Source organism: Podarcis vaucheri, assembly GCF_965113315.1.
Source record: "Podarcis vaucheri genome assembly, chromosome: 2".
Lineage (NCBI taxonomy): Eukaryota > Metazoa > Chordata > Lepidosauria > Squamata > Lacertidae > Podarcis > Podarcis vaucheri.
The window spans coordinates 55,858,697-55,886,233 of NC_138760.1; the positions used below are offsets into that span (position 1 = coordinate 55,858,697).

The 27,537-nt window shown below is 43.2% G+C and overlaps 3 protein-coding genes across 4 annotated transcripts in view; 2 read left to right on the forward strand and 1 right to left on the reverse strand.

Moving 5' to 3' along the window:
• UBTD2 (ubiquitin domain containing 2) overlaps positions 1-12,690 on the forward strand; it is a 39,913-nt gene extending 27,223 nt beyond the window's left edge. For both annotated transcript variants that reach the window (XM_082213083.1, XM_082213082.1), the window contains exon 3: positions 5,658-12,690. In XM_082213083.1, coding sequence (XP_082069209.1) covers positions 5,658-6,055 — 398 coding nt within the window. In that variant the 3' untranslated portion in view covers positions 6,056-12,690. The remainder of the gene's footprint in view (positions 1-5,657) is intronic.
• EFCAB9 (EF-hand calcium binding domain 9) lies at positions 11,657-20,083 on the reverse strand. Its single transcript, XM_082213094.1, has 4 exons — positions 19,903-20,083; positions 18,261-18,409; positions 16,795-16,971; positions 11,657-15,663 (listed from the first exon to the last, which is right to left on the reverse strand). Exons 1-4 carry the CDS (start codon positions 20,036-20,038, stop codon positions 15,508-15,510), a joined length of 618 nt encoding a protein of 205 aa, XP_082069220.1. The 5' UTR covers positions 20,039-20,083; the 3' UTR covers positions 11,657-15,507.
• A 4,551-nt stretch (positions 20,084-24,634) lies between these two features.
• STK10 (serine/threonine kinase 10) overlaps positions 24,635-27,537 on the forward strand; it is a 66,510-nt gene continuing 63,607 nt past the window's right edge. Inside the window, exon 1 of the mRNA XM_082213017.1 lies at positions 24,635-25,276. Coding sequence (XP_082069143.1) covers positions 25,121-25,276 — 156 coding nt within the window. The 5' untranslated portion in view covers positions 24,635-25,120. The remainder of the gene's footprint in view (positions 25,277-27,537) is intronic.

Sequence of the window (27,537 nt, forward strand, 5' to 3'; positions counted from 1 at the left end):
TCACTTTCTTATACTTAGATTTAAATACAATAGGTTATGGTTTCCGGGGGATTGTGCCAATAACTTCACGGGAAAGAGCTTTTGAGAAGGGAATTGAAGGAACTGCAGTGGGACCACGCAGGTGATTTGGGAGGCAGTTCACAGCATAAGAGGCAGGAAGGGCGACAGGATGAAGTCATTAGATGTTACAGAAAGCCTGACTGTCTTGGTCAAGGATACATTGGGCAGAGAAGGGGAGAAAAGTGAGGGTGAAGGCACGGTAGGGCTTTGAAGCTGAAATGAAGAGGGTGAACAGGAAACCAGTGTAAGAATTTCAGGAGGAATTAATCAGTGAGTTGAGATGGGTGAAGAATTTTGGCAGCATAGTCCAGGATAACAGTAGCTGTGTGAATCAGGCAGGAACCTGTTCCTGGTTGGCAGCTCATTAGCCGGCTTAAAACGAGTAATGTGGGCTCCAGACAGAAAGATGATGCATCTTTGCAATACTTTGAGATTAGTTAATGCTCCTATTTAGTACTTGCTGTTTCCTTTAGCTGTCACAATTTTAAAGAAAGTTACTATGAGAATAAAACAAATGGTATGAATGCCCAGTTTACTGAAACAGTCAGTGATATTCATATAGGTTTGTTTGAAGCTAGCTTAATGAGGGATGTTGCTAGTGCTTTCTTGAATTTCTGCTTGCTTACTCGTTGGTTTTGTCCTTTTAAAAATGTGCTCTAGGGTCTTCCTTCTGAGTGCCACATTTGCACAAACAAACCTTAATGAGGATGGTGGTTAGAATTCAATATAATCATGTTTGTGAGCATGACAGCTAGAATGAAAAATACGGTCAAGGTCTATTTAGCATACTGCAGATCTCTTTCCCTCCCCTATCTCTCTCCAACATTATAGAAATCCAGCTTCAACTGCTACTAATTGAATTGGGCAGCTTTCATTCTGTACTGTTGTTGCTCACAAACAGCAATATATGAGTGTTAAATTGTATACCTTCAACAGATTTGCTGTTTCCAGGAGCTAGCTCTTAACTCAGGGATTGCCAGCATGGTGTCTGCAAGTGCTAGTGTACCCACTCTCAAAAATCCACAAGACAAGGCTGCTTGCTCTTTCTACTCAGTTCCTATATGTACTTAGCCTCTGCTATATGAAACATGTCCCCATATACATGCCCACATTTCACTGGATATCAGGACTGAAGGCATGCTTCCAACATTCAGCTTCATTGGATGTCCATGAGTTCTACTGTTATTTTTTATTGTTTTTATGAAAGATTTTCTGGGGTGACAAAAGTACATACATCATCTCTGTTTTCAGATCATAAAGTCCTTTCTACGGATCAGTTATATTTGATGTGAGACTTTAATGCTGTATACAGTATAAGGTTGGGGGAGAAGAGAGGTAGAGGGAGAGAAGGGGGTAGTAAACTTTCATTCTTTTACATAGTATATGTGCAACGTGTCATCGTCACCGTAGGTAGGTTCTCTTTCTATTCATTTATTAGTTTTCATTGGTGTTGAGAGAAGTGGGGGGGGGGGGCCATGGCTTGGTTGGTTGCCTTCAATTGACTGCAGTGAGTTTTGTTTGCATGGCGGTGGGGGCTGTTGGGTCAAGTTAGCCAAATTGATTCATAGGCTGTCGGAGGGTTCTTGTTGAGGTCTACTGTTATGAAAGAGGAAGAAAAGGCTTTTTATCTAACTACTTTTTCCATGCCATGCATAAGAGAAGATAGGCAAAGAGCTTTTTTCTATGAGCAATGCATCAGTGTCTGTTGACACATATTTGGGGCAGAGGAGAGGCCAGTTAAGTTGTGTAGCTTAAAACCATTGTGCTAGCATAACTGTTATGTTGAATACTGCCCTAGATTTCCTGTAATATGTTGAAGTTTGTTCTTAAATTCTCCTGAGAGTAGTTAATGTTCATTTGAATACATAAAATTAGGCAGGTTTTTTGTGGTCTTGTATAGCCACACACAAGATTTACGCTTGTGTTGGAGTAACAACTTAGAAATGTCTGGAGCTAAAATGGCACAAGAAGGCATTCAAGCTGCTCCCCTTTAAGGAGAAGCCCCCAAAGTAGATGTCTGTATCGAGAGCTGTGTTAGAAACAGAGATATGAAAGCTAGGAGCTAATGGCACCTTAAACCTAGGTTGTGGGCACCACAATGGAGTGTCTTGGCGCACTTTCTTTATAACAAGAATACTAAGCTGAAAATCAGTGAATCGCAGCTAGTATCTTATGTTCATTTTTCACTTGGTCTAGTCCTCATCTGAAGACTGCAAAAAAATCCCAAAGCCATACTTCCCCTGCCCGCCCGCCCGCCCTAATATTCTTATGAGGGTCCCTTCTCCAGTCTAAAGAGAGTGGCTGGAAGTGGGGAGGCAGAAAAAGGTCCTCCTTTTCTTTCAGCAGTGGCAGTTTTAATCTGAAATCTTAGGCTCAGTACTGCACCCAGAGCTCAGAAACTGCTCGCCTTAATGAAATTTCCCGTCACAAAACGCACTTAGAACAATGGGAGTTTCAAACGTTGCTCAAGAGGCAGATGAATGTCTTCCTGCTCAGTTCTCTTTTGACTGCTGCCAAAGCAGGAACATCAAAGAATGTTCTCAGCCATAGCTATGAAGAAAGTAAAGTTCTTTTTAATGGCTTTGTCATTCAGACAAGAAGCAGGCAAAATGTGAAGTGTACCACCCTCAGTTTGTGATTGATACTCCCCAGTATTCAAGGATTATTTTTAAACATCGTTGCAACTTCCACAACATCTCTTATCTGCTGAGCCCATTTAAAATGTGTTTCAGAATTGAATTAGAAGCAAGAAGGAGGCACACATTATCTTAGTAGGGGTTTTTTAAATGGAACATTGCTCACAAAGCTGGGGGGGGGTGTTACTCTCCACTTTGAGTGCTGCTCCTTGCTCCTCACTGGTAAGAACTATCCAGTATTTCCTTCTATCCTGTCACTGACTAGTTTTTACAGCTGGTCACTTTAGCTCTTGTGCCTTCAAGCCAAGTCTTAATAATGTCTGTCCCTGTTTCTTTAAAACTAAAGTGCCCAGCTTCCACAATTCATCAAATTCTATTGCTGTTTTGCTAAGCAGCTCAGGCAGAAAATTATGTGCATTCTTAGATACTTGCTTTAAAGGGCAATAATATGTTGACCTCCAAATGTAAATAGCAAACTGCTTCCATGGAAATTATTGAAATGCCTTTTGAGAAATGTGTATAAGTATGGCAGATAATTTGAGAGAAATGCAAAGCTGAATAGTGCAATGATACTTTGTTATCATTGTCTTGTATCCAGCTGCAATGCTTTTTGCCCATGAAAGCTGCTCTGCTAATATATTAGAGCTCAGCCCTGGTGAATCAGAGAGTGGATAGTAATGCAGTAATGTGGTTAGGAGGATTAAAGTATGAGTAGGCTTTTCTCTAGTTTATAGATTCTTGTGTATCAGCAGCTCAGATTATTATATGCATCCCTTTTCATACACTCATGCAAAGAATTGTAAGAAATGAAATTAACTGGTTTAAGAAACTGGAATATGCAGATTTGTATAATTTCCTCACTTGGCTACCATTATTCTGCCTGTGGTGAAACTGTCCACCCTCTTCCTTGTTCCTCACACAGTGAGTGGAAGGCATGACACAAACCCTGACCTTGTGAATGCTGAAACAGGTGTTAGGTTCCTGGCAGGGCCAGAGGATTTGACATATCTGAACACAGAGAGGAGGAGGGTACATAGGAAGAGCAGCAGGTCTACCCATGGAGACCTTCTCATTGCAGCTATGGTAATATCTGCGGTTGTCCTTCACCATCAATGCTCTGGTGGCAGAGGAGGCAAAATAGAGATGGCAAAAACAATCTGCTGTGTGCCAAGTCCTCCTGTTCCTTCAAACCCCCCCCCCAAACCTGCCAAGAGCTGCCAGCTGGTGTACTGATTTCCTTTCCATTGTGGCCAATGGGAAGGAAAGTCTTTTTTTTTTAAGCCAACAAAAGATGCACCCAAAAAGGAAAAATACTCCCTTCTGCCCTGCCAACAGAAGTCCAGCCAAGGCATTGGGTTTGACAATTCTTCTGCCTTCAGTCTTCTCTTCCCCCACCCACCCTGGATTGCTGTGGACTTTGCCTGTGGGCCATAGGCAACCACAGCACAATTCATTAGGGTGTGCATTCACTTATTATTATTTGATTATTTCAGTGAAGAAAGAAGAGGGAATGATAAGGCAAGGAGGAGATACAGAAATAAAAAATCTATCAAAACAAGTGCAACACAAGTAGCCAAAAAACAAAACAAAAAACAGATTTTTCCTGCGGAGAAAAAGACCTGTGCTAAGCTGGACAGGTTTTGGGCAGATCTGGATGGCTGAGGGCATCCTCTTTGCTTGTGTATCACAAAAATAGCTCCTCACCCCCACAGATATTATCTCCACAAAAGGTGGCCAGGAAAGCTTGGATGCTGGCAGGGCCATGGGGCAGAGATGCATGTATACAAAAGAAAAAGACTGGAATGGATCTGCAGCTTCTTCCTGCAGAGGAGGGAGTTCTTCTTCCCTTACTGCCACACTGGAGCCAGTCACCCAACTGCTGTTTCCGGAGACAGTTGCAGGCAGAAATTGCAGATCCATTGCAGATCCTTTCCAGCCTTTTTATTCTACAGTGGTACCTCGGGTTAAGAACTTAATTCGTTCTGGAGGTCCATTCTTAACCTGAAACTGTTCTTAACCTGAAGCACCACTTTAGCTAATAGGGCCTCCTGCTGCTGCTGCGTGATTTCTGTTCTCATCCTGAAGCAAAGTTCTTAACCTGAGGTACTATTTCTGGGTTAGCGGAGTCTGTAACCTGAAGCATATGTAACCTGAAACATCTGTAACCCGAGGAACCGCTCTACTTCTCTCTCTCTCTCTCTCTCTCTCTCTCTCTCTCTCTCTCTCTGCTTCCCTTGTTCCCCATTTTTTAAAAACATTAGGGTATGCCTGGGTACACCTAGCACACCTCCTGCACTTGCCTGTGCTGTGGACTTTCATAGAATAGGAAATGTTGGCTTGTTAGACGTTAATTAGAATTAGAAATGTGAACATTTCAAGGTTTTAATGCATATGGGAAGCCATCTAGATATTTATCTGCTTGTTTTTAATCTGTCTTTACATGCTTTTACTATTGTACATAGCTATTTGCCTTTTTAGCTCTCCTCTGAACATTCTTTTAATGGCATAAAATCTTACATGACTCAATAAGAAAACATAAATATCCCAAACTACCATTTTCTATTCAGAGCCTAAGATAAAATTGTACCATAAGGCCAAATTTTTCTTGCATCCTTTTATGCAGAAAAACATAGGTAAGAAAGTGAATTGTGTTTTAATTCCTTTATATTTATCACTCATAACTTGTTGGGTTGGTAAGTTACATCTACTCTGTATTTCATTTTTGAGCTTTTTGTTTTAAAAAAATCAATATTCACAAGGAGGAAAAGGCACTCACTGTGGTATAGCTTCTCAGTAATAATACTTAAACCTCTGGAGCTGGGGGAAGGAGGTGGTCATTACACACTGTTCAGGAGTTTAAGCATAAACAGTAGTAGAATCAAAGAACATCTCAAGGATGTAAGGTTGATTTTATTTAAAACTTTGTCACTTAACCCTGTTTCTTTTTCCTCTCTTCTGAAGGTGCTCTTACTGAGTGCTATGACGAACTGGGAAACCGATACCAGCTTCCTGTCTACTGCCTGGCCCCGCCCATCAACATGATAGAAGAGAAGGGTGATTTAGAGACTCTGGATATTCCCGATCCACCACCTAACTCGGGTCATGAATGTCAGCTTCGTTTACGCCTCTCAACAGGCAAAGACCTCAAACTTGTGGTCCGCAGTATGGACACTGTCTATCACATGAAGAGAAGACTGCACACAGCAGAGGGTGTGGAGCCCAGCAGCCAGCGGTGGTTTTTTTCAGGCAGGCCCCTGGCAGACAAAATGAAACTGGAGGAGTTGAAAATACCAAGGGACTATGTGGTGCAAGTCATTGTGAGCCAGCCCTTAACAAACCCCACCCCGGTGGAGAACTGACTTTGCCTGTATGTTTCTCTTTTCCTTTTCTGCTCTTCTTACCACGTGGGAACTTTTTCACTATTTTTGTTCTCTCCGACTGGTGGGTTGGTTCTAAACAATGACCAGCAAAAATTCCATCTGTGATGGAGCTTTAAGGGGGAAACACACACACATGCAAGCACACACACACACGTTCCTAAACTGCCCCTGGAGACTTTGCCCAATTTAGGAATTCTTGACACCACAGTAAGACGTTCTTAACAAAGTAAATCTGGAACATGTGTGTGAAAGAGATCCTGAAGTTTACAGAGGATGATGTTTAAAAAGTGGTTTGAACTATAAGTGAAGTACTGATCCATAAAAGGGAAAGGCACTTTTAAAAGGATTAAACCAAACTGAAGTATTTTGTGAAATCAGCATCACTTACAGTTCAGCCAATCAGTGTAGCTGCTCTGGTAAATCTAGTATGCTGTGATAATTGTAGGGATTGTGTCTATTCTAGTTTCACATTAGCTTTACAAGGCTAATATTTAAATGGGATGGTGAAGGATTCTGGGACAGACTATCAGGTGCAATCTGATTAGTATGGATGATCCCAAATTAAAGTTTTCTTGGTATATACTGAAATAGCAAGCAATAGTGATTTGCTTTTGCTGGCTTCAGTATGTGCTAAATATTGCTCTCTGAAAAATTAGGCTATTGTTTAGCAAATATATAATGTTACATGGAATTGCAGTTACCGTATACTTCTGTATCTAGTTAAAAAGCTTATTATTTGAGGTTCACCAGCCTGGGAAACAAAAACAAAAGAAGGCACAGGACTTATTTCACTTAGTATGTTAGCCGATAATGTTTAGGCCCAATATAGTGATTTTAAACCCCCTTTATTCACAGCAATAGCTATTAACATACTACAGAAGAAAAGCACAGGAAGCCCTGTCATACACTTCTGTAAGGTAAGGGTGTGCAACTTGCTTGACAGTATCATATATCTCCCCACTGATCTTTATGTTGCTTGGCATAACTGGGACTCAGATGCATCCTCTTATTCTGCTAAGTGATTACACACACACTTGACCCTTGGGGGAAGAGATGGGAATAATGATTGAAAATTAGGAAGATATTGTAGATTGTTAAATCATCTGATCTTTCCTTTATACCATTAGATCTTTCAATATTTTGGGGGGAGTTGTATATTGCAAGAATATTTGTATTACTATTCCACAAATATCAGGGGTTGCTTACCAGTGGGCCTCCAGAAATTGTAGGATCCCAGTCCCAATCAGCCCCAGTCAACATGGGCAACGATCAGGCATGATGGGGGTTGGAGTCCAGCAGCATCTGGAGGGCCACAGCTTAGTTGCTCCTGACCTAAACACTTTTGTATCTTGCTGGTGATGGGTAGCTTACAGAAAGAAGTGGATTGAGTTGGTTTGTGAAAAGCAGTGTGCATATTTCAAGTATTCTTTATCTTCCCACCCATGGCTTCAGTTACACTTATTCACACTCATTCATATGACAGTGTACATGCAGTGCATGTATGTCAGATTGATGGGCCACTTTTTCTACTTGGCAGATTTATCTGAAACATCACAGTAACCTTAGCAATATCACACAGCATTTTCCCTTCAGTATGTGAAAGCAAGCCATTCTTTAGAGTAGGAGGTATATCCTTTTAAGAGGGCTTTGGGCAAGATTGATAGCAGTCCAGTTAAATTCTGTTGAGTAATACTGAACAAATCAGTCCTAGCAATGTGCATCTTTTGAAAAGAAGTATACATAACTCTTTTGTTTAGATTCTCTGCTTTTTGTTGTCCCTGACCTGGTTCACACATGACACGAAGCCAAACCATGGGCTTGTCGGAAAAAGAGCAAACGTGGGTTCCCAGAGAAAAGATTGTGGCTGCTTTTCTCCTCCTCCCCTTGGTTACAGCTTGCGGTTTGTTGGAGCAAGAGAAACCATGAACTTGGGTTCAGACGGAATGCTCAGCCAAGCCATAGCTTAGCTCACAACAGGGCAGCAGCAGGACTGGAAGGGGGAGCAAAGTGACAGTGATTTTCTCTGGCGGAGCCTGCTTGTTTGCACTAAGCTATGGTGCAGCTTAATATTACATGTATACTTGATCATTAGTTCTGTTCTTTTGGTGCGGTCATGTTCCTGTTAGCACCACTATTATTAATCATTTTTCAAACAGAACTCATTAATATTCTTCTTGCTAAGCACTGAATCTACTTTACAGTTATTTTTATCTGTGAAAAGGCATGTTTTTTTGTCCACTGATGGAACAATCTAGGGTGGACCTCTTCCTCTCTGCAGTGAGGAGAGCTACAATACTTAAGTGTCCTATAACTAACCTAGCCTTACTCGGGTTATCTTGCTGTGATAACTAGAAACTAGAACAATGAAACATAAAAATTTAAAATTATATCGCATTTTCAGTGTAGGGTAGGTTGCAAAGTTTCTCAAAGGAGGTTTCTCTTTTTGGAAATCAGATCAGACTTGGAACCACTTGCCATATGAATGTATCATTGTGTGTCACAACCATAGCATTCTTCTGGGCACAGTCGAATACTGCAGGGTCTTTCAGTGTAGTTTTGGCCAGATGGCAGCAGCATACAGCAAAAGGGTATCTGTCTTCTAGGGATTTGTTAAGTTCCCCCACTTTCTCAGATACCATGTTCACTTGTGCTAATATTAGGAGCAAACACTTATATTTTAGAAGTTCAGAAGGATGCAGATCCTTCATTTGTCACAAAGGGTGCATGCTAAACAATCGACTAAAAAGCTAAAATATTTAAGGCAAAATCTAATGTCGTTGTGACTCTTTTTGAAGTCATTCCACATGTACTGAAGTGAAAAGGAATGCTAGACTGCTGCATAAAAACTCTAAATGCTGATTTTTGGAGAGGCATCCTAGGTGTTGATCCATTTAGTTGGTACCAGTTAGTTTCTTTGTAATTTCTAAGTAATAAACTTATTTTGTGCACACCACAGCCGTTACATATCACAAAAAGTATACCTTGCAAAATAAAAGTATGTGTCTAGTGGTCTCATTTTCCCAAGTTAAACGGACAAAAATAATTTATAGATATTAAAATTGAATTGAGCTAAAAATAGGCTGATAACTTCTGTGACTACTTCTGCCCTTTTCGGAACGTGTTCAGGATTACTTGAAATGTTTTCAAGCCACGTTGCTTGATGGCTGGGCCAGCTCCAGGTTTGTGATGTGAGGCTCACTCAGCCAGATGCCTTCCAGTGGGCCACTTCTCATACTTCTGATGCCTGGAGGAAGGCAGTAGTAGCTGCTTCTTGCTGCCATTGACAGAGCGAATGAGCAAGCAGCAGTCACTGCTGTTCTCAGCCACTATTGCCACTTGCTTATCTGTGTGGCGGGTGGAGGTTTGCCAGTCATCTTTGACAAAGGGGGCGGGCATCAGTTATGGTTTCTGCTGTTCTTCAGTGGCCAGTGTTATGGGTCAGGTGATAATGATGGGCCCATGACAGCTGCTTAAGGATGCTGACCCATGGCACTGGCCATGCTTGATGAAGATGGGTTTCCAACATGCACTCAGGTATTCAGCATGTATTTGGCAAAGAATATGAGTCCTCGACTGTAGAATGCTCTGTGGTAGTCAGACTTTTCTTAGGGAACAAGTTACAAGAGAGTGTTGGAGTAGCTCCACTTACCTCTGCCACAAGTTTGCTTCCATGAATGCAGCTCTACAGTTCTTAAAAAATGCAGTCACCTTCTCCGACAAATATTTTCACATCGGTGTGTGTGCGCATGTGTGTGAAGAAGTAAAAACGTGTGCTTGACACTTTTTAAGCTGATGACATGTAAATTTCCAAATGATGCTGCACTGAAAAATGGGAGCTGCACTCCCACTTCAGCAGTTAGAATGGAACAGCTTGAAAGGAAAAGGTCATTATCCCTTTGGAATGGTGGTGAAATTCCTCCAAACTGTGATGGACCATATTGGAACTTGTGCACGCACATATGTGCACAATAAATCAATATACCTCCCTTTTGTACTGATGGCAGGCACTCAAGGATTGCTTGTCTTTCATAAGCATAGTGGTGACTTAACCACCCCTCAAGCTCTAAACAAAAGTAACTCCTCAGGTATCGTGAATAGTTTTTACTTTGAGTGGAAATTGCATGCATCTGTTAACCAAGTAGGAGTCTTAGTTTCTTGCTTACTCTTACTCTTTCCTGCTCTAGAAAGAACTGGGTTTTTTAGGGTAAACTTGATTATAAGTCAGGAATATCCCTTTCACCTAATGTTGTTCACCTTCACCCAGCAGTTAGAATAAGCGAGGCAACTGGATTTTCATTGTTTTTAATCTCCAAGGCCGAGCAATTTCATTTATTACTTTTAACAGAAGACTAATTCAAGTAAGCACTGTTGCATGCATTTAACGTTTTATCAGCATGCAGATTGGATTCTGACCTGTGCCAGCTCGTTCCCATCGTTGGAGTCGAAGCTTTGCCTCTTCTGCAGACATACATGCACACACATACGTTCTAAAGACAGAACACTTGGCATAGAGCTACCAAGGGCAAACAAGCAAACAGTTACAATATTGTTCTTTACAGTTTAACACATTTATACGCCATTTCTGATTTACCTTCTCCCCTTTGCTAGTGAATTATATCTACAGACATATGGTGGTGGCAGGTTTGTTTAGCACAGAGCTTTGGTTTTTCATGCTTGTTATTGCAGACGTGTCACTAGTACATGACCCAGAAGTAATGGACTCTCTGTAATCTGTCTTGGATGAGCTTGAAAGGCAAAAGGACAGTAGCGCTGTTGATACTGCATTATGTAAAAAAGCGGGTTGCGAGGAGAATGAATGCATAGGAGACACATACTGCTTACTGTGCTCCATCCTATTCTGAAAACAAAACATGTGACTAGAGCTTTGGCTTAGTACATTAGTTGCATTGGCATTACACAAAATTCTACCACGAGACAACGAGATTAAGAAAATGATCACATTAAAAGCCATGATTGTAATTCCCTTGATCTCTAAACTTTAGAGAGACTAAGGAGGTATTTGGGAAACGGTGTAGTGTGAAATTGCAGTGTAATAAACTGGGTTTTGAGAGGATTTTGATGGACAAAGATAATACCTCTTTTTTTCAATACTGTAGTTTCATTATTCATTTTACAAAAATAATCAGGATTCAGATTGATGTGATGAGAGCAATATATTCAGCTGTGGCACAATGCGTTTTGATAAAACAAGATTTTAAGTGTCGCTCATAAGATGGGCAAATGGGCCTTCATGTTTAGTGCATTGCTCCTTAGGGAGAAAATATAACAAAAACATATCTGGTAGGTTAATGCAATTTTGTGCTGTTTTTGAAAATCATTTTAGGATTGCAGTCATTGACATATCTCTTAATTTGTCTCAGAGTGTTAGTTATGCATATCGGATGCCTAAAACTATTTGGTTTTCCTTTGGTCTTTACATGATTGTCCCTGACTAGGTTGTTTTTGCTTAAGATTATATGGAGCTTTTGGGGGTGCATTTCTTCAGCTGTCTGCAATAATACTCCATTTTCAGTTTACTTCTCTGACAACCCTTTTCCTGAGTGTTGTTTTTTAAAACAAAAACAAAAACACAACCACCACACACATAATTTGTACCCAACAGTATGTAAATGGTGTAAAGAAATACAATATATGGGAGTTGTAGAACTGAATTTAGAGGCAAACCATGCCTTTTCAACATCTTGTATTCTAAAGCAGGAAAATACGAAAATGCAACACTTGTGACGTTACTGATTCTTTTGCCTAATAGCCATGTATCCAAGACTAGTGTAGCTGGTTTAAAAATATCTCTGTGTCCAAGAAGTATTCTTAATATAATTCAGCGGTTTATTTTTATTTCCTTCCTGTCTCTTCGCTTTTCTTTCTATGTAGACTCTGGTCCCATTTATAGGAAGCCTTAAATCCAGGGCTGTGACTCCCCTTTTGAAAGAGGAGTGCACTGTGATGCATGCCAGCAAGCTTATTTAAGTACTAAGAGTATGAAGGTGGCTTAATGGTTTGGTTTCTGTTTGTTTAAATACGGTTGGTTTCTTAAGGAGGTTGGAACCCCATTGCCCTGAATGGCAGTCTGTGATGAAATAGACTCATGTCCTTCGGCTGAGGACACTATGTATTAGATACTTCTCAATATTGTGCTAATTATCTCTGGATCAGAACCATGTTGTCAATTAAAAAAAAATGCAAGCATGGTCGTTTTCATTATGAATATTTAAAATTCACCTGACACTTTTAATCCCCCTTTTTCTGGCAATTGAATCTAGCCAAAGATGGGAAAGGATTTTTTGATTATTATTTTTTAACAATTTGCTGGGTCTTAAACTCAAAAACAGTGAAATGGTCTTCTGTCAAGGGTCTTACCAGTGCCTCTCCTCTCCATGTCCTGGGAACGTCTAGAAACTGGAGATCGCCTTTTGAGCAATGCCTGAAATTGTGTACTAGGCAGCTGGAGGTGTGTAAAGACATTCTTCTCTAATGTGTTACGAGCAAATTACTTGGATTTAAATGTCCTATTTGCCTCTTGGTAGTGGCTTCCAAAGATGGCTGGTACCATCAATTTGTATTTCTTGAATAAAAATCTTCTCTTTTCTGGTAAATCTTTTTTTGTACAGTGTTTGTTCTGTGCCATGTATCAAAAGAAGCATTCATGTTACATAGGTGGTTGGCAGTTGGGTACCAATACAGAGAAACACAGTTTTCAGTAGCTAAAAAGGGAAGTCTGATTAGGGGAATTCCTATGATGTGGCACTTCCCCACTCCTCCTCCGTGCAACTTTTATAAAACTAAATCTTTTAGCTTTGTACATGCAGGATGTGCGAAACTTTTCTTACAGTCTCCTTCAGCCCAAAGGTGAAATGTCTGGAAATGCAGTTAACATTTGGGTTAGCCTTTTCAAGGTGCACTATATATTTATACTGTACCTATGTTGTGCTGACATTGCAGTAGTATGTGCACACCTTTAAAATTCTATAGCAAAGCACAAATAGGTTCTTTTTTGACCAATTAAATGAAGTAAATCAGTGTAGCATCATGATTTCCTAAAAGTCAGGAATATGCTGTATAGTACTCTATGTATTAAACAGAAAGGAAAAACAACAAGAAAACCTGGTTATTATTATTATTTGGTTTTTAAAAATAAAATTGGTACTGGAGATGCCTTGCCTTAAAATACAAACTGTGTCCTTTTTCTCTTAACCCAACATAGCTGCAAAATGCCTCTTGTGTCTCTTCTGTCTTATTGGAGTCCTTAGGTCAGTGAACGGTCTGTATCATTACAGAAATGCTTTGGTATACCCAGCTAGCAAAATATAAGATCTTAGTAATGTCAGTCACTGGCAAGCCAATCACAGGCCAGCAATTAACCCTTTATATCATTCTGGGTTTAGTTTTTAATTTCTAAAACAGCTAGCCATGCATATGAGCATAAACTAAATATGGCTTAGCATAAATTTGATCCAAACCAGTCAATCTGATTTGAATCATCCTTGTTAGGAAGTTCAAATGAGCTGCTGAATATATTAAAATTATAGCCATGATAATACCTAGATAATTGCCTTAAATTCAGGAGCCCTTAGGGAGGTGGGGGGGGGAGAGAGAGAGAGCAAACAAGCAGACACTAACTGCCTTTGAGAAAAACCCAGAGGTTAAATCTTGACAACTAGAGATGGTGATTATTTTGCTGATATCTCTTCATCTCTGGGAAGAGTAGAATTTAAGCAGGTATAGCATGACAACTAAGAGTACAGGATTGGAAGATCCTAGTTTACACCTTGCTGCAGCCATTCATTCACGAAGTAACCTTTGGCAGGACACCTTACATATTGCAGTGACCCCTTCAGAATTTGGTGTTTCTCTATTTCCTTTTAATTTTTGCCGCACAGGTTATGCTTTTTTTCAAACTGAGTTATCTGAATGTGGGAGGGGAGGGGTTTCCACTTTGCTAACCTTAATACAAAGTAGTTGTTATTTCCATTGATCTAAATGAACATCTTGTAGGGTAAAACATTTCCTTGTCCCTCCGTGCATTCTCACGGTCTGGGGGATGTCCTCTCAAATGATGTTCTTCTGGTGCCCAGATATCTGATTGTTTTGATCACCACTCTACCTAAAAGACCTCAAACTTTTCCAACCCTTGAGATCATCATCTGAAGCTCTTTCTGTCATTCTACGTTCAAGGGAGGTCCAAAGGATGGCAACGCGAGAAAAGGCCTTTTATAGTAGCCACCCATTTTACCCAGGGAAGCCTGCCTGCAATTGCTTTGGCACCAGGCAAGGACATTTTTGTTTTCCCAGGTATTTGGCAAGCACTGAGGGTCTGAACTGGCCATGACAGAACAAGACCTTGAGGTCGTAGTGGATAGCTCAATGAAGATGTGGACTTAGTGTGTGACTGCTGTGAAAAAAGAAAACCTCATGCTGGGGATCATTAGGAAAGGAATTGAAAATAAAACTTCTGATAATCCTGATGCTGTTATACAATCCATGGTCCAACCTTAATTCTGCATCAAGTGCTCTCCCTTGGGTCCCACTGCTGTCTGAGAAGGGTCTCAGCAAAAGCCTTCTTGGTTATATTCTTCTGCTGTTTTTAAACTCTCTTGAGAGCTCTTGGGTTTACAACTTTGTCTGTAGGTGACACTTTAAACTCTTGCATCATATCAGTGTATTACGATCGAGTAATGGACATATTCAGCTAAATGTTTGTGCTAGTGCAGTGGGACTTGCCCACTCCCCAGGCATATCCTGCACCTTCTCCAAATTTGTTCTAGAGGGTTGGGAAACTCCACAGAACAGTTTGGGGGGAGGGGAGGAGAGGATGGAAATGTTCTCTTGTGCCCAGATAAATCCCTGCACTGATAGAGCATTCCTCCTAGTGCTGCATTGAAAAAAGCAGGGTGTGCATTTGTGGCAGGAGGGGGGGGGGGGAGAGAGATGGCCACAGATTCTCACTTGGGGTTTTGTCAATGGAATTGTCCCATTAGCGGAAGGACGTCTGACTACACAATGGGATTTCTTCTCTTCCGCTGCCGCCAGCCCACCCCCACCCCCCACCCCACCAATGCCATGTTTTGGAGAGTTCCCGCTATCCTCCAGAGCAGGCTGTTGTGGTGGGGAGCAGAAAGAGGAGGGAGGAAAGTCAGTGTGGGTCTTCTTGCAGTAAGAATAAACAATCTAGCATGGATGGCTCTTTTTTGAAAAACTAACCTTTATTTATTTATTTAGAAAGTTATTGTGTTTATATAGCCCAACACACATTTTTATTCTCACTGTTCTCTTCTGATCTTTGTAAACAGCCTGCAAATTGTTTTTAATGAGTGTTTATCGTGTGTTCTGCTTCATGTGGTGTGGAGATGGGTTGTTTCGTTTTTTAAATTTCTGGCTGCCGGGGAAACAACACTCTTTTCTTCCATATGTAATTAAAGGTCACTGAAAGAAAATTCAGATAATGATTCTGCTTCTGCCGCTGCAGCTTCAGCCTTAGCTATCTGCTTCCTCAGTTTCTCCCTTGCCTTCCTCTGTTGTCTGTCAATGCAGAAGATAGTGAACATCCTGAACTCCTTGTAGTTCAGTTGCTGGTGATGGAAAAGAAAAGGTAATATTGCAGTTTAGTGAAATATTAACGGCTAGTTCATAAGCAAGTATTCTATGGGAGGAATGTGGCGTTTTCCATCCTTCCCTTTAAGTCTTCTCTCTGCCCTTCTGAGGTGGTCTTGAAGGTAAACCTCAGATCTTTCTAGTCAATAATTTTTTTGTCGGCATTGTGGCCTGCATTATCAAATGGACAAGTGGAATTTCTTACATGTGTTTCTGTAACGTCTGCTATAATTAAATCTGAATCTTAGATGGGTAAGCAAGTCTAAGGTTAGCATGCCTTTCATGTGTGTGGTATGGTTCCTGCACACAGAGGAACCAGCAGCTTCATGAGGAGCTGCCAAGTTGATAAAAGGGAGCTCAGGATTGTGCATGGTATTCTTGTGAACATAAACTAATCCTACCATGGACTTCTGAATGGGGTTATAAAATGGGGGTGTGAAACTGGATGTGGCTGGCAACTGGATGTTTTCACCGTATTTTTCGCTCTATAAGACGCACCAGACCATAAGACGCACCTAGTTTTTGGAGGAGGAAAACAAGAAAAAAAATATTCTGAATCCCAGAAGCCAGAACAGCAAGAGGGATCGCCGCGCAGCGAAAGCAGCAATCCCTCTTGCTGTTCTGGCTTCTGGGATAGCTGCTCAGCGTGCATTCGTTCCATAAGACGCACACACATGTCCCCTTACTTTTTAGGAGGGAAAAAGTGAGTCTTATAGAGCAAAAAAATAAGGTAATTAAAAAAAACCACCATCCCATCATGCCAAGTTTGACAGGTGGGCAGGACTGCAACCCACCTGCCAATCACATGACATCACAGAGAACAGTGGTGCGTGTTGTTGCAGTCTTAGATGAGGCTTCTTCAGTCTTCAAAGACTTATTAAGATGGGGCAATATAGGTGGGGAGGGGAGGAACCTACACATGGGCATAGCCAGGTTTTTTGGGGGGGCAGGACTTTTGTTAGGGGGGAGAACTGATGTGATTGGTCAGTTAAGTATTTTTATTGTTTTACTGCCCCTCCCTGCCCTGCTTGGCTATGCCCCTGAACCCACATATCCCCATGCATTTGTTCTCTCACTCTCACCTACCAAGAGACACACACAATGTTTACCTCATCACCAGAGATGTCAAAGTCCTTGAATATCTGACTCAGCTCGGTTTTTTTAATATTAAAGAGGAAGCGAGTGGATTGGAACTCTGCTGGGCCAACTGTGTGCCCTCCATCGATGTCCAGCAGCTCAAACACTGGATGACAATGACGATACATGAACTGCTTTTCAAGGTGGTTCTGATCCCAGAAAGAGAAGTTAGAGTAGAAATTAAGTTTCTTTTTAAAAAAAAAAAAATTCCAGCAGTATAAAACCCAAGCATTGGCATGTATGTTACTCTGATGTTATGGGGGGAAAATATGACTTTTTAACATTCCTCATCTGCACATTTCGGGTATTTGTGTTTCGTTTTCTTTGAGGTTGCTATTAAGAGCAATGGGACCATTGTCTCAAATGGTGAAACTAGGATAAACCTCGCTGACGAGAACAGAATTTCTAGTCTCCAAAATGCAGTGGTTCCTGTAGGAACTGAAGCACTAGATTTGCCCAGATCAGTTTAATGAAAGATGAAATTGAGGTTGTCCAGGAACTTTGGAACTGGCAATGCATTGAGAATCCTGCACAGTATGATGTCTCCTCTTGGTGTGTGTCTCTGCCCCCCTCATGTGCTGGCTTCAGTGCAGAGATCCTAATCCTCCCTCAGATGCCAGCTTCAAAGTAGAGCTCTGATTTAAATATTGGTTTACTAACCGGGATCTTAAATCACAATCTGATCCAGCTTAGTAAGCCACCATTAAATCAGAGTTCCCTTTTTTGAATGTATTGGAGACCTCTGTTTAACACAAACTAGCATCTTTGTATTGGGTGGGTGGATGCGAGAGAAGGAGAAGGGGAGCAGTGTGCAGGCCTGACAATTTCCAGCTTCCTCAACCATGATCATACCTAATCAGTGGTTGGCCAAACTTGGGCCTCCAGCTGTTTTTGGAGTACAACTCCCATCATCCCTAGCTAACAGGACCAGTGGTCAGGGATGATGGGAATTGTAGTCCCAAAACAGCTGGAGACCCAAGTTTGGCCAACACTACATTAGGATGAACAAAGGCATGGGCTCACAATCTTTTGTGGCCCAGGCACACATATGGAAATCTAAAACCGTCATAGACACTTCAAAATACCCATTTCACAGAAGAATAAATAAAATGTGGGAACAAGCTACCCCTCCCCAAGGCAAGCAAATGCACTTTAAAAGGGGGGGAGCTGCAGGGGGCATTGACAAGCACCACGGCAGGTGTCTGGGAGTGTAGTGACACCAATGGATATCACATTAGTGATACCAGAACTAAGGTTTGTTTGTTTTTTTCTTAGTGCTCAGTGGGCATGTATCCTCTCTGGCTCCGTATTACATTTAATGCCCCCTATTCAGCTAAATAGAATCCAGAACATATGGTACTGAACATTACTACTTTTTCTGCTGCCAGAAGCATCTCCCCTACCCTAGTCCAGCCTGGAATTGTTAAGTTAACTTTACCTCATGGGACATTATGATGCACACCAACATGTAGAATTCATCAAAGTTGACCTCCCCTTTGCCATCCCAGTCCAGTAGGTCAAACACCAGCATGATCTGAGCCTTGCTCAGGTCAGTTACATAGTGGAGAAAGTTGTAAAACTGCAGATCTGGGGGAAATCCACATAATAATGTGTGTTTTAAATATGTCCTTAAATACATCTTTAATTGCATATTCATATCAGAATACGATGTGGTTTCCCCACAACAGAACGACCAAGAGACCTCTTTTCACTGCCTTGGAAATCAGAGCATGCTCTTAATATTCAACTTTATCCACAAGAAAGGAGTAAGCACTTTCCCAGGAAATGTAAGTTTAGGCAATCGGACTACAGGAGAAGGTGATTGGTGCAGGTTGCCTCCATTACTTTAAGACTCAGTGAGAGCACCTGCTTGCAATAGATATGGCAGAGGGACAGGGACAGTTTAGGCCATATCTCATTGCTCAAGAGCAAAGCCAAAATCCACACAGTCTTGAGGCATGTGCAAAGTTCCAGTTATACTGAGCATCTTGGTAACACACTTCCCTAGCAATAAATGTTCCCACAACATGGAAATCAGCTTCCCCCTTTGGATTGATTGACACAAAATGTTTGGCATGCATGAGTTGGAAAGAGACGTACGGTTTCATTTGCCTCGCGTAATCCTCAAAGTGTATGGGCAGTGCAATCTGAGGTCTAAAAGTGGTCTCAGAACTAGTACCGATGCTCATTAAAGAGCCATCAATTGACGATGATTTTACTTGAAAACACATACTCATCATAATGTGCTTATATTCAAAGCATGTTAGGAGAGGCAATATTCAGAAAACAGCCACTCCTACATTTGCCCCAGGAATGGATTATGAGCAGATGAATTCTGAGCTCCAACATTGAGGAGCAGCTAGATGCAACAATGACACTTCAAATCACAGTAGGCCAGCAGGAGGCTGAACTCTCCTGCAGCCATGCTTTGTTGCTCAAAATAGCTTTTTAATAAGCCATTTTTTCCCCAGTGTGGGTTTCTTCTGATTTTTTTTAAAAAAACTATAGGTTTTTTTTTAAAGAAAACCTGTATATTTTCAGCAGGTGGAAGGCAAAGGAAAGAGTTCTGTTCTCTACAGCCACCCGCCTTACACTTAAATCTGCAAACCACACCCTGTCAAGTTATAGGAATTTATTGTCAGACCCAGTTCTGCATGTTGGGCTGCTGCTGCTAAACCTAGTTTTGCCCTCTGAATTCCAGATACTAGGGACAACGAAGGGAAAGTTTATGCTTCCACACTTTGTGTGTAAACTTCCGAAGGGTAACTTGCCCGCCCAGCAGTGCTAATAGTGTACCCTCCCAGATATTTGGTCCAGTCTGGGGTGGTTTCTTTTTATAATCTGGCTTGTGGCCAAACCCCTTAAGAATCAAAGACCACAGACTTCATTTCTGAAGACATCCTTCAGAGTTCATGCGCTCTGCTCTGATCCCCACCTCCCTCTTCCAATCAGTTAGCGTGTGAAGTCCCTCTTTCTAGCTGATCTGAGGGGCAGCAACTGCTTGAAGGCAAAGTGAGATGATGCTGGGAGTTTCAGTTCACACCTTTGTGGCCTAACTTTAGCTGCTGTGTGAAACTTACCATTCAGAGAATTACTTTTGTGAACATCGAGCAGTTGAAAGTAGGACGCCAGTGCCCTTGCGTTTCTGACAGATAACAAGCAGTAGATTTTATCCAAACACAAAAAGTGCAGGAAGCATTTGGGTTTCAGCTTCATTTTGCCGACAATGAAAACCGTTCACCTGCGGAACGCTGGCAGGTATTCACGGCGATGCCTGCATCACAGTCAAAGAATTCCACCTTGGAACCAGAACAGGAGGATGAAAAGAGGGGGGGGACCCCACCTTCTACTATGTTCAAAATGGGTGCTCTCTGCCATAAGAAACCCAGGGGCAATACATTACCGAAACTGGAAATGATCTTGGAGCAGTCCACAGGAAATTGGGGGGGGGGTTCACATTGAAATCAGTTGGATTAAGGCTGGGAGCGGAAACTCTGAGTCTCCGGACTACAGCTCCCGTAATCGCTGACCATTGGTGGTGGTACGATGATTTGGAGTCCAATGGCAGAACATGCTCCTGCTCCATGGATTAAGTATTGATCCGCGCATTTTACCTTCCCTCAAATTGCAATCTTCAAGGTGAAGGTAGAAACAGAAAAGGGATAGGGGCAGAAGGTTTACTGCACAGGTTTGGGCTCCATTGGTTGTGTGCCCAGTAGGAGGGTCAGTTGAAAAAAGCAGACTGGGCTCCTGCACCTTTAATAATCAGGTAGAAGGGCCAATTTCAGCATGTGTAACTAGCAAAGCAAGCAACACCTGCACCAATTCCTCCTCTACGCAGCTCTTAAAGGTGCAGGAGCCTCCTCTTATTTTTTTTCACCTGACCACCTCTGAGTCTTTTCCACAATCCTGATGTAAACTTTGCATGGACTGCCCTTTAGTATTGTAGACTTGGAAGGGTTGTCTTGTCTAAGGAAATGTCATGAGAACATCTTACATTTCCGGGTAACATCATCCTTTGCCCAGAGCCCTCTAGAGTGGTGTGTTAGCCCACAATGGCCCAGATAGGTCGGAGGGATTGAGAGAGAGTGAGTTGCTCAAGGCCACTCAGGGAGGTTTGAAGCTTAACAGAGATTTGAAAGTGGCTTTCTCACATTATCAGCTGCCTGCTGTCATTGCAGGGGCTAGGTGGGGTTGCCCCCTGTTGGTATCAGTCATTGTTAATCTTTCTACACGGGCCATCGTGAAGCTGTAACTCAGGACATCACAAATTACTTGTTTTGGCAATTATTATTTTTTTAAAAAATGTATATCTTGCTTTTCATCCCCCAAAAAGGAAACACGAATTACAGCTAACAGCATACAAAAACCCACAACATCAATGTAAAACATAAGAAATAGTAACAACTTATAACCCACCAAGCCGAACAGTCTACCTGCCACTTATGGCAGGCTCTCAGGGCTTAGATCTTTATTTGTGCTTTCTTCCTGGAGCTGCAAAAACAGGGTTCAATATCTGACAGGCTACAGTGCTTAGAAATCTGTTTTATACAGAGTCAGACGTTTGGTCCATTTAGACCATACCATCTACTCAATACTGGGAGTGAGGAACCTCATTCCTGGGGGTCAAATGCTGCTATCTAGGCCTCTCTTGTCGTTGGTACTCTCCCCAGGCTATGGCTCTCAGTGGCCTGGATTCACACCTCATTCCCCCCCCAATTTTTTTTTATTCATTTTATAACACTAATAAACAACACAAACAGAAAAACAAACAATACAAACAAATTCTTGCCTTATTCTTATTTTTTCTAAACATTGTTAGGTGAGCTTCCCCAAGTCCCCCCATCTGATTTTCATTTTACCTCATCTTTAGCAGTTTACATAGATCATAATTTTTAAACATTTTTAATCACACTTTTACCATTAAAATCTTTACATATTATCCCTTACAAATAATACTGTTTTAAAATACACTATCTTCTACTTCTAACCCTACAGCCTATATCCACTTCCAAAGGTATTCTAAGATTTAAATATTAACATATTTTTTCAGATATTCTTTAAACTTCTTCCAATCTTCTTCCACCGTCTCTTCTTTCTGGTCCTGGAGTCTCCCAGTCAGTTTGGCAAGTTCCATATAGTCCATCATCTTCATCTGCCATTCTTCGATAGTTGGTAAATCGTGTTTCTTCTAATTCTTCGCTAGTAATATTCTCACAGCTGTTGTAGCATACAGAAAAAAGTAACATCCTTTTTGGGGATTTCACCCCCCACCATACCAAGTAAAAAGACTTCTGCTTTCTTAATAAATGTGTTTTTCAACACTTTTTTCAGTTTCTTATAAATCCTTTCCCAGAAGTCTTTTACCTTGGGGCACGTCCACCACATGTGGTAAAAGGTTCCTTCTTTTCCCTTACATTTCCAGCATTTATTATCATGAGTATGATACATTTTTGCTAGGCTTCACACTTCATTAGGTGTGTTTTTTGCCAGACATGAATGTGCCCTTTAACAATGCTTCTTGCTTACGTGGATGGAGAATAGAGGAGGGTGTATGAGCATGTGTAGAAACTGGCCCCTAGAAGGGTAGTCAGGAGGGAATGTGGCCCCTGGGTGGAAAAGCAGAACTCTGGGGTTTCAGACCAGGAGCTTTTCCCACCCCAGCTGGAGATGATTCAGTTTGGTGGGTCGCGAGAGGCACAGCCAAAATGGCAACAGGCAAAGCTAGTGAAGATAGCAAGTCCTGTCATTTCCAAATTCTGTAATTCCAAGCAGTTCCTCTAGATGTCCCTATTCATTTACATTTCTTAGTATGTATGAGCAGCAGAAGTGGTCTGTTTCTGCCAATTCTGCCTGTTTCTACTGTACCAATCTAGTAGAATATATGTTCAAGGTCCAATTAAGTCGAAGTATATGTTTCATTTAGTAAAACTGGTTCATGGATCTCAAAACAGGTTTCTCTAACATTATCCTGTCAGTCCAGCTGCCAGGTAGTACCTTTGCAAAACCCCATTGTGAGATGAGAGGTACTAAGCCAATGGCAGCCAAAGGGATGTGATACTCTAAGCCTCTGTGAGGTCATAGTAGAGTTGCAAGCTACGTGCCAGAGTAACAAAGGTCATCAGTGTAAATCAGGCAATCCTGAAGCTGGAAAGATCATACAGAGGCCTCAGAAACTACAGAAGTGAGCTTAGAAGAAACCAAAGGAGAGAGCAGGGCCCTCAGAAGACAGGTTCAGCAAACGGCCATTGATTACAGCTGTAATTGGCTCATATTTGCTTGCTGTAGCCCTGTCTAACTCACTCCTTGACATTTTTGCGAGGTAAATTTGGCATGACTTATAATAGGTGTGTGTGTGTGTTGTGTTGTATGAAGCCCACTAAAGACATGCTATTCTGAATAATTTTATATTACAATCAGAGGTAGCCCTGGCCTGTTCTGCCACCTGAGGCAAAAAGGGAATTGCCGCCTCCTGCTCTCTCCCCACGGCTCCCGCCATGCCACACCACCACCACTTCAACACCCCAGCTCCCACCAGGTTCGGCAAAAGCCAGGGGGTTCCACAAAGTGTTGCCGCTTGGCTCCTCTGCCTTGGGGTAAGATGATTAGCAGCACCGCGCACCATAACACCTCTATGTGGCCAGCAAGAGGGTGGCGTTGTGGTGGTGACAGAACAGTGGAGTGAACAGAGTGCCACCTCTTGCACTTCCACCACCTGAGGCAAGCGCTTCACCCAGCCTCATGGGTGGAGCGGTTTCGATTACAGTACAGTGGTACCTCGGGTTAAGAACTTAATTAATTCTGGAGGTCCGTTCTTAACCTGAAACTGTTCTTAACCTGAGGTACCACTTTAGCTAATGGGGCCTCCCGCTGCTACCGCTGCCCGATTTCTGTTCTCATCCTGAAGCAAAGTTCTTAACCCGAGGTACTATTTCTGGGTTAGTGGAGTCTGTAACCTGAAGCGTATGTAATCCGAGGTACCACTGTATTCTGAATTAGGTGACTAAGCCACTGCCACCAAACCATGGGTACTGGTGGTAATATTATTAATTCCGCACAAATATTGGTTGTTTACAAAGACACCCATTCAAATACCGCTTCTACCACCCTTCAGGAACGCAGTGGGGGGGGGTCTGTGTGTTTTTGCAACTCTAAAGCTAGTATTGCTAATCAATGCAGAGCTGCAATTTACAAATCGTTAGAGCTGCAATTTACAAATCGTTATCTGAATAAGAGACTCTCTGCTCAAGGATGACATTTACAGCTCCTCCATCTGAGCCAAGTCTGCTCAAAGGGAACTCCTGTTCCATTCAGTGGCGCTCCCTCCCAGGTAAGCGGGGTTCCTTTAGGTCACTTTCCCCGACGCGCACATTCTTAGCTCCCTTCGGACCATTTCCAAAGAAGTGATTTAATCTTTAATCCTCCCGGGTTTCCCAGAGTTAGAAAGTGTGCCGGCGGCGCACGAGATAACGTCCCGCTTTCAGCTTCAGCCTCCTCGCCGGGCGGACTGGAGCTCCGTTGCACGTCTTAGCCACGAAGCCACTTGAGCGCCAGCCGGGACCGCTCGCTTGCTCGCCGGGTGGCTTCCCTTCCTGGAGAGACCCCTCTTCTTCCCGATCCCCAGCAAAGGAATCGGAAACGGAAACTACAATTCCCTTGGCCCCTTGCGAGGGGTGTTTGCGAAGGAGGGACGCTGTGGAAGCGGCGGAGGGCTGCTTGGCCGAGCAGGGGGCGGGCTCACACGACCCACGGCTCCGGGGCGGGGCCAGGAAAGACACGCAAGTGGCGGCTCCGAGAGGAGGAGGCGGGGCGAGCGGGACGCGGAGGGCTCCCGGTGTGCCAAGGACGGGGCGGGGGCAGAGATGCGCGCCCAAGTCCCAGCAGGTGAAGCGGCGCTGCGAGGCCACTCCACGCGCTCGCCTTGAGCGCTCTCTTCCCCGGCCGTGCCGGAGCGGCCCCGGGGTGGTCGCTGCGGAGCGCCGGCTCCTGCGCTCTCCGGCCAGGGGGCGCGCCACGCGTGGCCGCGGAAGCGCAGAGAGAGGCAGCCGAGCAGGCTGAGCCGATCCTTTCGCTTTCCCAGCCGAGGCAACGGTGCGTCTGCCGGGCAGAAGTTGTTCTTGCGCGCTGCTCTCCAGAGCGGCTCTGGGTTCGAGAGCTGCCGCCCAACCAGCCGGTGCCTGCTGCCGCTCGCCTCTCGCGGACTAGCCGACCGCAGCGCCTGCTGGCTCGCCGGACCCGTTTCCCTTCTGCCCTCTCGGTTTATGGTCGGACCATCGAGGGCCAGCCCGGGGCAGTGCCATGGCGTTCGCCAATTTCCGCCGCATCCTGCGCCTCTCTGCTTTCGAGAAGCGCCGATCCAAGGAGTATGAGCACGTTTGCCGGGACCTGGATCCCAACGAGGTGTGGGAGATCGTCGGAGAGCTGGGCGACGGCGCCTTCGGCAAAGTGTACAAGGTGAGCAAGAAGATGCGGTGGCGGGAGCGAGTTCGAGTTCGGCGCGCCTTGGAGGCGCGTGGGGTTTGCTTGGTGGGGTAAGGTAAAAGAACCGGCAACTTCACGAAACGAAGAAGGAAAGGCTGACGCATGGGATTTCTCGAGGCTCTCTCGTATTCACAAGAACACATTGCAAACCGCGTTAGGTAGCAATGTATGCGGTTCGGAGGGTGGCGAGCCGCGACACGAGACTGTTTCCTCAAGAGGAGCTGAGACTTCATTTTCACCAAAGTCACGTGGAGTTCTCCCCAAACACTTAGGGGTTTCGTTTCATACCTACAGGATAAGTTGTTATACTTCTGTTGCTTACTCTGGGAAAGGGGGAGGGGGTAAACTATCTTGTAGCATGTCACTTTAACAAGTAACTCGTTCTCTTTGAAGAAGTGCCTTTCCTTCTCTCCTTCATTGCTTCAGCTCCTCTGTGAAGCTGGATTTGGGCATTCATAAATGTGAAACTTACCTGTATCCCGTGGTGTGAGTTAACTTTTGCATCGGGAACACACCTGAATAGATCAGAATGGTCACTGCCTTTCCCAATCCCCCTCCCCCGGCTTTTTAGTAGGTTGAGGAATCCTGCAAACTCCACAGCTGTGTGCATACGGATTTTGTTTGGATAACTTTACTCCTTGTACACATGGCAAGTCCGTGCAAACCATCCTGGATAGAAAAATATTGTTCCTTACCAGTGTGAATAATACAGTTCGGCGATTGAAAGGCATTAATTATTGAAAGGAGAAATAGGCAGAGACCTACTAGATCCACCCAAAGGCCTCTCTGGTCCAGCATAGGCCAGGCCACTGGCCAACCAGAAGCTGCAAGGGCCGGCCCTAAATACTTTGCTGCTTGAACCAGTTAAAGTGCTAAAGCACAGCCAAGTTATTCTGGCACTTAAGGTAGAAAGCTCCTCTTCTTCAACAGTAAAAGTACAATAAATATTAAACTAAATAACTTAATAATTTGATGCCCCACCATGGCACCCAAACACAGCTGGCCAATGGTAGGGCCCGTGCCTGAGCAGGATATGAGTGCAGTTGCCCTGTTTTGCTGATTTCCCCCAGCAAGTGGTATTCATAGGCATCCCGCCTCTGGCCCTGGAAAGCAATCACAGCTAGTAGCCTCCCATAGCTGCTGTCACATTTATGCAGTCTGCAAAGCCTTGAGAGGAGGTTAAATCCTTCTTCCATTTGGTTAGTAGCAAATTCTTACTGGGTTTCGTTTCATGTAGGAATGGTGTTGGGCAATGGGGGATGAAAGAAAATATTCCGCAAAAGAATTTTTAATTTATCCTTGCTTCTTATGAGAGTGGCATTCATGGCAACAGGTGGGGATGGATTTGGGGATCAAGTGTCCTCTTTCTATACGTCCATGTAGTGCCCCCCCCCCCGCAGGAGCACATGTCTTGCCAGAAGTCTGTAAATCATATAGACTGTGTGTTCCTTCAGGGGAGATGTGGAGTAATCTTGGATTAAAGAGGTAGTGCAGATTTAGGGGTGCCCTGCATTTTGTCGTTCTATTCTCCCTGCCTCCGATCCAACACCTCTCTCTTAGATTATAAGCTCCTCTGAGCAGGAACCCTAGAAGCTCAGCCCCAGTATGTTTCAGCAAGGCACATCAAGTTCCTGTTAGTAGGTATTTCTAGATAGATCAGTGTTTCCCAACCTTGGGCCTCCAGCTGTTTTTGAACTACAATTCCCATCATCCCTGACCACTGGTCTTGCTAGCTAGGGATGATGGGAGTTGTAGTCCAAAAACAGCTGGAGGCCCAAGGTTGGGGAACACTGAGATAGATGCTTTGACAATACTGTTCATCAGTCTTCCCCAACCTGGCGCCCTCTAGGTGTTAAGATCTACAGCTGTTGTCAGCATGCTGAGAACAGCTGTATTTCATAACACCTAGAAGGCACCAGGTTGGGGATGAGTTATAGTCAAAAACATCTGAAGAACTCCAGGTTGGGGAAGGCTCCTTTCTGCCACATAGATTTTCTCAGCTGAGTCAGCTAATTGGGTCCAATTCGTGATAATGGGCAGCTTTATTTATAAAATGTCAGGGAGATGCTCTACAGATCGCTTGCTGTTCCAGATGTTGGTCTTAGTGCTTTATATTTACATATATAAAAATAGCTTCTTGTTCAGACCTCTTTCCTCCCCCGCCCCCACTTACCCCATTTGAGTGCCTTCAGGTGTTGAATCTAGAGCTGTCTTCAACTTTACTAGACAAATCC

Coding starts and splice junctions, on each gene's coding strand:
- EFCAB9 (XM_082213094.1), bottom strand. CDS start 20,038: ATGAAGCTGAAACCCAAATGCTTCCTGCACTTTTTGTGTTTGGATAAA. Junction 18,410..19,902: donor CAAAAGTAATTCTCTGAATG/GTAAGTTTCACA, acceptor GATTTCCCCCAG/ATCTGCAGTTTTACAACTTT. Junction 15,664..16,794: donor TTGACATCTCTGGTGATGAG/GTAAACATTGTG, acceptor TTCCATCACCAG/CAACTGAACTACAAGGAGTT.